General features: G+C 39.6%; 1 protein-coding gene across 1 annotated transcript in view; it reads right to left on the bottom strand.

Annotated features, from left to right (window-relative positions):
* Positions 1-1002: 1002 nt before the first annotated feature.
* The window catches only part of CNTROB (centrobin, centrosomal BRCA2 interacting protein), a 43626-nt gene continuing 33846 nt past the window's right edge, over positions 1003-10782 (bottom strand). Inside the window, exons 13-19 of the mRNA XM_006863397.1 lie at positions 4963-5212; positions 3698-3855; positions 3350-3413; positions 3014-3184; positions 2761-2893; positions 1350-1422; positions 1003-1128 (exon numbers count right to left, since the gene is read on the bottom strand). Coding sequence (XP_006863459.1) covers positions 1003-1128; positions 1350-1422; positions 2761-2893; positions 3014-3184; positions 3350-3413; positions 3698-3855; positions 4963-5212 — 975 coding nt within the window. The remainder of the gene's footprint in view (positions 1129-1349; positions 1423-2760; positions 2894-3013; positions 3185-3349; positions 3414-3697; positions 3856-4962; positions 5213-10782) is intronic.

Genomic DNA, 10782 nt, shown 5'->3' with positions numbered 1-10782 from the left:
TCAGCCCCGCCCAGAGAGATTGGATACTACTCAATGGAGATTCTACCTTCCTTCACGTCCTCTGGATCTAGGCTCCCTCTTGAAAGCTTGTAAGCCAGTCACTTTTTGCTTTTGTAACCCCCCAACTTTGGGTAGCCAATGTCCTAGTTGCCCATCCCTGTTTACCCTGTGTATCGAGGGGGTGGGAATGGTCCTTGCTGAGCTACTGCATCTACAGGTGTAGGTCAAGTTCATCAAATTGTATCAGATTATTCCTTTTTTTCCTCTTCTTTCTTCTTCTAGTTGAGTTCTGATCATCCAGCCATTGAAGCCAGGTCAAGTGGGTGTTCTTGTGCATATGCCCTCACTTCTTTTCAGCTGGACGCTTCACTCTCCCTCTACTCTAGTCCTTGGGTGGAAGTTTTTGTAAACATGTTTTTTCTTTCTTGCCAGCACACTAGTCTTTTCATATGCCTCAAAGCCAGAAGAGAGTGGGGATTACAGCCCTAACATGTCTGCTGGCTGCAGCAAAATCTAAATCAGTTTGCAGTGATCTGAAAGAGAAAACTCCCCAACAATCAAGTTTTTACTAAAAATGTTTATACAATGTTTTCTTTTATTGAAAAATGTTTTTCTGATTATTAAAGTAATAAACATGTCCATTTTGGAAAGTTTGGGAAATACAGAAATGCATAAAAAATAAAATAAATACCACCCATAATTCCACACCAACCAGAGTTAATCACTGTAGTTTTATTCTTTAAACACTTAGCCTTAGCTCACTAAAACGTCTACAACCTGTAGTCAAAGATGCAGAATGCCTTCATTCAAAGCATTCCAGTCTGTTCCCATAGAATAAAACATATAAAAAACATACTCAAACACAATGAAATAAGGTTTTTTACAAAGTAGTTTCCTATAAAATTTCCATTTTTCAAATTTCTATCAGTTAGAGACTCTACTATAGACTACCAAACATTTATTATAATAATAACAACAAAGAAGGAAAGCGAGGGGAGGGGACTATCTCCACACTCCCCCCCGGCTCCTCACACTATTAGGGGCAGGGTGCACACTTTTCTTCCGTCCTGAGAGTTTTTCAGTCTTAGGAACTGTAGGAAGGCGGCGAGGGACAGCCTGGGAGGTAATCTCAGGGTTGAAGAAAAAGAAGAAAAATTCAGTGTCATTTCAACCCCACACCTCCATTGAGGGAAGGCATAGTGCATGGAGAGAGCCAGATCAAAGGGGAAAGAAAGAAACAGGAATTATAGAGAGAGGAAAACAAAGCCAGATAAGGAGTGTGTAGCGCTGAAGGAATTGGTCAGTGAAAGCCCTTTTATACCCCTAGTACCTGCCCACCAGTCCCTTACCTCTTTCCGGGGGATCTCACCCAAGCGGGAGTCTGTGTTTCGTCGGGGGACATTATCCCCTTGGCCATCAGCCCTGCCAAACAAATCAATGAGTATGAATATGGGGGAGCTATTTCCCCGACTCTATCCAACTCTGGATGGAAGAAGTATTCCCCAATTCAGTCTCTTATGAAGAAGAGCAAACAACAAAGATCCATGGATGAAATGTGAGGAGATATGAGTATATTCAAACTATCAGTTGTACTAGATGGTTAAAATCCTAGAATTCTAAGTTCTGAGTTACAGGATAAAGAGAGGAAAAAATTAAGATACAAGACATGGAGTTTTTTTTCCTTTTAAAAATAGTAAAGAAAAGAGCACTAGAAAGACAGCGGCACTATTCACAAAAGTCAAAAGGTGGAGACCACTAAAACTGCTCATCAGTGGGTACATAACCCAATGTGCTGTATGTATAGACTCACACAATGGAATATTATTTAGCCATAACAAGGAATAAAGTTCTGCATTTTGATCAAAGATTCTATAGGCTACTCTGGATTAAAATGGGGAAAATGCAAAACAAAATGTTAAATTCTCATAGATTACAGATTTTTTGGAGCCATGAAGGTTGAATGAATGAGTACCCTGAGATAATCTTTAAACCAAAAACATCCTTGAAATCCTCTCAAAACCAAATAATTTAGCTAGATGGGATCAAACTGACAACAGCAACTTAAAAGATTAGGTAGGAACCTTAAGGCCATCCATTAATGTCAGAGGAGGAGGACAACTCAGAGAAGAAGGTGAGAGTGGTAGCCCAACTAGAGGAAGGCTATCAACCTCACTCAGTTATAGACACAGAAATGTGAAGTGCTGTGTGTTTTATTGCACACAGTCTCAGCAACTGCAACAACAACAAAAGGACTGACGTTCTGATACATGCTACAACATGCATAAACCTTGAAAACACTAAGCTAAGTGAAAGAAGTCAAACATAAAAGACTTAATATTATATGATTCCATCTACAGGAAATACCCAGAATAGATAAATCCATAGAGACAGAAAGCAGGTAAGTGGCAACCACTGGCTGGGGGATGAGAGGAGTAAAGAGTAACTGTTTAGTGTGGTTTTATTTTGGAGGGATAAAAATGTTTGCTTTAAAATGCTTAATTTTATGTTATGTGAATTGTACCCCCATCTTTTTTTTAAAAGGAAGATATAAAATGTGGTGAGCAGTGAGAGATGTAGGGAGAGAAGGAGACTTGTTAGGTTTATATCTCACTCCTTACTTTCCTCTCTATTTAAAGACAAATGGATCTACCTCGTGAACAATACAACACACTCCATGCTTCCCTGCCTCATCCATTTCTCGCCCCATAATCCTGATTCCATTCTACTGACCCTTCCTCCTTCTCCCTCCCCGGCTTGTACCCGCTGTGTTCCAGCCTCTTCAGGTAGAGCAGCAGATCCTCAGTAGGCACTGTCCCCCAACCCCGAGCTTGGTATAGTCTTAACAGTTGTGACATCTCCATCAGCTGCCTTGAGGATGGTACCCCATCTCCACCTGAGAGACATAAATAATGGTCATCAGTCTAGGCCTGCTCTCCCCTGATCTCATCCTATTTCACTAGGAATGTGAAAGGGCCTAAGGTTTCAGGTACTGGTTCCATCATAGGCTGCTTACCTCTTTCTGGGGAGCCACTGCTGGGACCACTGCTCTGTGACTGGGTTGAAGGAAGCTCAGGTACTCGGAAGAGACTAGATGCCATGGCTAAGGGAACTTTAGTTTTATGGACCGGGGGTGGAAGGCGTGGCACCTGAGGGGCTTCCTCCCAAGATGGGGCAGTCAGAGGACCTAGCAAAAGGAAAGATTCAACAATGATGTACTGGGGTAAAAGAGCCAAAGAAACCTAACCACTGAACACTTAGTAAGCTTTATCCCCTTTGTCAGCTTCTAAAAATCGATCTAATTCCCATCTTTTCCAGACCCCAACCCCAACATTCTTCAGTTAGAACTCACCAGATTTAGCGGGCAACAGATCAACTGGCGGATTTTCACTGTTCTGGGGTATTGTCTCCAGCAGCTGAAGAGGACAAGATAGTAAGGTTCCCTAGAGGACTGATAAAGAAAGAGACCCAGGTAGCTAAGGAAGGTAGAGGCTGGTGAAATAAGAGAGAAGGTTGGTCGCCTAAGTGCTAAAAGGAAATTCTGGAATAGGAATAAGACTGGGAGAATAAGAAGCTGGAACAAAGTATTAGTTCTTAAAAGGGAATGAAGTCACAGTCTTAGATTCCTAATATAAAGAAGAAACAAGGAAAGGGGAATAAAAAGGTGGCCTGTGTGTTGCAAATCTCACGATTGCCTTACCTGGTGCAAAAAATGCTTGAGGCCAACCAGCTGAGAAGGGGGCAGTAGTCCTTGTTTTAGGAAGCCATCCCCATCAGTCCCAGAATCTTCTTCTGGGAATGGCCGCTCTGCCCTGTAATCAGGATCAAAGGCCCCAACTGCAAAAGAAAAAGACTCAGCTATAAAGTGAGCAAAGTGTACATGTATGTATGTATGACGCACAAGTGCACACACATACTGTAAGGGGGGGAGTTCCTCGACAAATTAACTCACCAGATGTCTAGAAAAAAAGGACCTATTAAAACTAATATGGACTAAATTACAGCAAGTAGCTCTGGTGGTGTAGTGGTTACAAGTTGGGCTGCTAACTTAAAGGTCAGCAGTTCAAAACTACCAGCTGTTCCATGGGAGAAAGATGAGGCTTTTTGCTCCTATAATGATTTATAGCCTTTGAAAGTCTTTACAGGGTGGCTATGAGTCGGAACTGACTCCACGGCATACCACCATCACCACAGTTGGGAGAAGGAAGAGTTGAAGGAGACTAGGAGATGGAACAGATAAATTCTAAGACAGAAGTGTACATAGAAGAATAAAACCATAGTAATCAGTCTCTAGTCATAGCCATAAAGTCCTTAAAAAACAGAAACCAATATTTAGAATTTGTTAGGATAAATATGTTTTCACTAGAACATACTCATTCTTTTTAAAAAATTACTATTGCATAATTAAAAATTTTAAATTGTGATATAACTCATCTCTCATTCTTGATCTAACCTAGACAGTCATATGTGCACCACACAGAACACCCCTCACCCATTCATGCCAAGGTCACCACTCCAATGGATGGTTACCAACCCATTAGATTGCTTCTCTTCAAATTGGATCTAAGACATACAGACACTGATGCATCAATAAGGTTTCAGAGTCTTAGATGGAGTAAGTGTCATGGCTGGCCAAATCTATGTAGAGCAAAGGAGCAAAAAACATGAATGAACAAAGAATGCTGGTCTACCAAAGGAAAGGAACACTATACAGGGAGAGGCACAGTCAAAAGATAATGCAGGTTCAAAGAGAGATAGCACCTGTTACCAAACCTAGTTTTCATTAAGCCCAGCTGCATCACATGAGATCTCATTCCTTTATGTGACTGAGTATCTGTTCCTTGCAATCTCTTTATTGCTGAGACATCTGGGAAACTAGATGCTCAAGTCCCAGACAGAAACTAGGTAAGAGGGAGCCAACTAGTGGATGTACTGTAAACTCCAATGACTTCTGTGCCCAGTTACCTGTAAGATCTGGTTTGGGTTCTAGGGGCTGAAAAGAATGTTGACTTTGGAAACTGGGACCCAGCAGGAGGCTAAGCTCTGAGGAGGGGCTGCAGAGAACAGGTGGTACTCTAGGTAATTCATCCCTGATTTCCCGGCTCTGCTGCAATACAGGCTTCAGGGCCACCGCCACAGGAGGCATCGTCCACATCCTTCTCTCTCCCTTCTCTGGTTCTTGAGGCACAGGGCTGGAAGGGTCAGCGGTAAGGACCTGTGCAAAAGGAAGGGGCAGAAAGACAAAAATCATCAACATCAGATACAGACACCGTGAGAACACTAGACAGTATCTCAAAATTGAAATGCAAAAAAACCTTCAACAAAATACTAGCAAACCAAATTCAGCAGTATATTAAAAACAAGAAAACCAAGTGGGATTTATCCCAGGGATGCAAGGGTTGTAACATAATAAAATCAATGTGATGCATCACATTAACAAAAAAAAGGAAAAAAATAAGAACACACAATCTTCACAATTGATCCAGAAAAGATAGCTGATAAAATCTAATACCCTCTTTGGATAAAAACACTCAACAAACTAGTAATAGGAGGGGACTTCATCAACATGATAAAGGGCACTTACAAAAGACCAGGGGTTAATATCACACTCAAAGGTAAAAGACTGAAAGCTTTCGCCTAAAATCAGGAACAAGACACCAAGATGCATACAACTTTGCACTGGAACTTTGAGCCAGAGCAATTAGGCAACAAAACAAAATAAAAAAGCATCCTAACTGAAAAGAAAGAAGCAAAATTATTTCTATTTGCAGACAACACAACTGTGAATATAGAAAATCCTAAAACACACACATACAAATGTTGTTGTTAAGTGCTGTCGAGTTGGTTCTGACTCATAGTGACCCTGTACAGAATTGTGGCTCCTGACTCTCAACTACTGACCTTGCAGTTCAAACCAACTTTGCATTCCAGTCCTACAGCACTACACCAGGACTCCACATAAACATCAGCGCTAATAACCTAATTCAGCAAAGCTGCATTGTACAATATCAACATATAAAAACTAGTTGTATTTTTATATACCAGCAATGAACAATCTAAAAAGGAAACTAAGAGCATAATTCCATTTAAAATAGCATCTAAAAGAAAAAAACAACTCCAAGACAGTTAACAAGAAACAAAAGAATAAAATACTTAGAAATAAATTTAAGGAAGTACAATAATCTTAGATTGAAAACTATAAAGTAATGCTGAAAGTAATTAAAGGAGTGTTGAATAAATATATACAGACACCCCCATGTTCATGGATTGTTGTTGTCATGTGCCATTGAGTCAGTTCTAATTCATAGAGACCCTGTATATCTAGAGTTCCTGAGGCTGTGAATCTTTACCTATCGGTGCAGAAAGATTCACCTTCCTCCTGTTGGAACTACTGACCTTGCGATTAGCAGTCCAACGTGTAACCTACTATGCCACCAGCACTCCTCTATGTTCATGGGTTTCAAGACTAATATTGTTTAGATGTCAAAACTATCCTAAGAAATCTACAGATTCAACACAATCCCTATCATAATTTGAAGTCTTTTTTTGCAGAAATGAAAAACTTGATCTCAAATTCATATTGCTTTGACGCCAAATAGACAATACAGTATCAAAAAAGAAAAACAAAATCTACAAACTCACACTTAATTGATTTCAAACTGTATAATGTAAGCTACAGTAATCAAAACAGTGAGGCACCTGTAAAGGGTACACATGTAGACTAATAGAAGAGAGTTCTCAAATAAACTCACACAACTAACTGATGACAAGGTTGCCAAGTCTTCTCTCAATTGGGATAGAACAGTCTCTCTTCCACCAGTGGTGCTGGGACAACTGGATTTTCACTTGCAAAGCAATGAAGTTGGATCTCTACTTCATATCATATATACAAATTAATGTAAAATGGACCAACAATCTAAATGTAAACATCAAAACCACAAAATTCTTTTAAAAATATCACAACCAATACCATTCATGAGTATGGATACAAAAACTCTCAAAAAAATCCAAGAGACTAGAATCTAACATCATATCAAAAAATTAATATATCATGAACCAGTGGGATTCGTAACAGGTATGCAAGAATAGTTCAATATTAGAAAAAAATCAACATAACCCACCACATAATTAAAACAAAGGAAAAGAACCACACGATCATATCAATTGATTCAGAAAAGGCTTTTGACAAAATCCAACATAACATTCCTGATACAAACACTTAACAAAATAGGAATAGAAGGGAAAGTCCTCAACATAATTAGGGGCAGATATACAAAACTAATAGCCAACATCATCACTCTCAATGGAGAGAAACTGAGGGCATACCCGTGCAAACAGGAAAAACACAAGAATGTCCTTTATTACCACTTCTATTCAGTATTGTGCTGGAAGTCTTAGTGAGAGTTATAGGCAAGAGAGAGAAATTAAAGACATCCAAATTGGGAGTCCTGGTGTGGCACTGTGGGTCAATGCTCCAGATTGCAAAGCAGTCTGAACTGCAAGGTCTGTGGTTCAAGCTCACCAGCTGCTTCTTGGAAACCCTATACAGGGTCGCTATGGGTCAGAACCGACTTGACGGCACTTAACAACAACAACAACAAGTTGTCAAAGAAGTAAAACTCTATTTGCAGATGATATGATCCTATGTGTAGAAAATCCCAAAGACTCAACAAGAAAATTATTGAAACTCATTGAAAGATTCAGCAAAGTGGCAAAAGATTCAGCAAAGATCAACATACAAAAATTGGTTGGACTCATTTACACTAATAAAGAGAGCTCTGAAAAAGAAATCAGGAAAACAATACCATTTCTAATAGCCACCCAAAACATGAAAAACTTAACTGGTGACACAAAATGCTTAAAGAACACTACAAAACACTACTACAAATGGAAGAAGACAACAAGATGGTGGACTAGACAGAAAAGCTATAGAGATCCTCTACAACAAAGATATGAAAACCCAAATGGAATAGATGTAGATGATAGTCCTGGAACTCTTATCTATACAGACACCGTGAGAACACTAGACAGTATCTCAAAATTGAAATGCAAAAAAACCTTCAACAAAATACTAGCAAACCAAATTCAGCAGTATTATTTAAAAAAAGAAAACCAAGTGGGATTTATCCCAGGGATGCAAGGGTTGTAACATAATAAAATCAATCAATGTAATGCATCACATTAACAAAAAAAAGGAAAAAAATAAGAACACACAATCATCACAATTGATCCAGAAAAGATAGCTGATAAAATCTAATACCCTCTTTGGATAAAAACACTCAACAAACTAGTAACAGAAGGGGAAGGGACAGAGAAGTATATTGGATCTAATCAAAATTTTAAACTTTTGTGCATCAAAGAATATTATCAAGATTATCAAAAAAGTACAAAGACAACTTATAGAACAGGAAAAAATATCTGCAAATCATGTATCCAGTATGGACCTTGTTGTTAGGTGCTATCAAGTCTGCTCCAACTCACAGTGACCCTACGATAGCACAACAGAAGCACTGCTGGTCCTGCACTAGCATCAGGTTTTGTGTCTGAGCCCACTGTTGCAGGTATTATGTCAATTCATCCCATTGAGTGGTCTTCCACCTTTTCAATGACCCTTTGGTGATTTCCAATTTTCCTAGATTCATACTTCATAATTCCAAATTCTGATTATTAATGGATGTTTGCAGCTGTTTCTTCTCAATTTGAGCCATGACCAATCAGTAATGAAGATCCTGAAAGTTCTGTTCCATTCATGTTAAATGGACTCCTGGTGTGGCACTGTAGGATCAGCACAAAGCTGGCGATTCAGCACTGGACTGTGAACCACAAAGTGAGGACCAGCTGCTTCTCAGAAACCCCATATAGGGTCACGATGAGTCAGACCCAACTTGACAACACTTAATAACAATCTTCGTTAAGGTAGACTCTACTTTGAGGGGCAGCTCTTCCTTAGTTGCATTTTTAGTGCATTCCAACCTGAGGGGTTCATCTTCTGGCAATGTATCATACAATGCTTCACTGCTATTCATACAGTTTTCAGGGGTTAATCCTGCAGAACCAGGTCACCTATTCCTTCTTCCTAGTCTGTTCTTAGTCTGGAAGCCCTACTGAAACTTGTCCACTATAGGTGACACTGCTGGTATTTGAAACACCGATGGCATCGCTTCCCACATCATAGCAACGTGCAAGACACCACAATATGACAAACTGACAGACTGTGCAGGGTATGGGTCCAGTATTCAGAATATATAAAGAACTTCTATCATTCAACAATAGCAGAAAAAAACAACCCTCTTAAAAACTGAGCATAGAATTTGAATAGGCATTTCTCCAAAGAAGATATAAATGGCTAACAAATACATTAAAAGATAATCAACATTATTAGTCATTACAAACAAAAGTTGCATCAAATTGACTGCAACTCATAGTGATCCTAAAAGACAGAGTGGAACTGTCATATAGAGTTTTCAAGGCTGTAATCTGTAGAAGCAGTCTGTCACATCTTTCTCTTACGGAGCAGCAAGTAGGTTTAACACACTGACCTGCTAGACAGCAGTTGAATGTTTAACCACTGAGTCAGCAGGGCTCCTTAATAGCAACAATATTACTTTAAATTTATTTGTTGTTATGGGATGCAAATCAAAACCACAATGAATATTAAAAATGGTAACATAGTAAATATTTTGTTATGCATGAGACACCACTTCACACCCACTATAGTAACTGTAAAAAATGAAATAGAACACACAAATATCCTAGGGCAGCAGTGAGCTGAAATGGACTAGTATTGGCCATTTTGAATCTGACAATCACATGGTTTACTATGCCTGGAATGACAAATTGAAGAGGAATGGCATCATATTCATCATCAAAAAGAACATATCAAGGAGTAGCTCAAATGATGGAACAAATCCTTACAGTGAGGATCATTCCTACCCCCTCAGTACTCAGGGTAGACAGGGATGGGCAACTTGGACATTGGCTACCCAAAATGGTGGGGAGGGGGGTGACTACAAAGGCAAGAAGTGACTGGCTTACAAGCTTTCAAGAGAGAGCTTAGATCCAGAGGGTGTGGAGGAAGGTAGACTCTCCACTGAGCAGTATCCAATCTGTCTGGGCAGGACTGATAAAAGGAGATGGGGATAGGGCTCTTGTGGTACAATAGTAAATAAATGCTATCAGGACTGACTGTGAGGGTTGGACATGTAATGGTAGACATTTTGTAACAAAAGGAGGGAGTGGAGTTCTCTGGGACCATCAAGGGAGAAGAGCAGAGTGGGGCCCTACCCAGACCAGAGATGGAGGCAGAGATGATGACGTGGAGAGGTGGAGCAGCTGGAGACTCTAGACCCAGAAAGGGAGAGGGGATGTGTGCTGACAACTGAGGAGCAGGCAGAGGTTGTTTGATGATGCATGGAGGGGATTGTAATCATGGCAATGAAATGATATACGACAGGATGAATGTAAAGCTAATGTTCTCCCATGTGGACTATCACATAATTCACAATAAAAACTAAAAAAAAAACAAAAACAAAAACAAAAAACATATCAAGATCTGTCCTGAAATACAATGCTGTCTGTGATAGGATAATAGCCATGTGCCTACATGGAAGACCAGTTAATACCATTATTATTCAAATTTATGCACCAACCACCAAAGCCAGTGATGATGAAATTAAAGAATTCTACCATCCTCTTCAGTCTGAAATTGATAAAACATGCAATCAAGATCTACTGATAATTATTGGCAATTGGAATGCAAAGGTTGGAAACAAAGAGGAAGAATCA

This window comes from Chrysochloris asiatica, unplaced genomic scaffold (assembly GCF_000296735.1).
Source record: "Chrysochloris asiatica unplaced genomic scaffold, ChrAsi1.0 scaffold00054, whole genome shotgun sequence".
In the NCBI taxonomy this organism is placed as follows: Eukaryota; Metazoa; Chordata; class Mammalia; order Afrosoricida; family Chrysochloridae; genus Chrysochloris; species Chrysochloris asiatica.
Note: the sequence above shows the minus strand (reverse complement) of the source record. Positions and strands in the feature narration are given on the sequence as shown.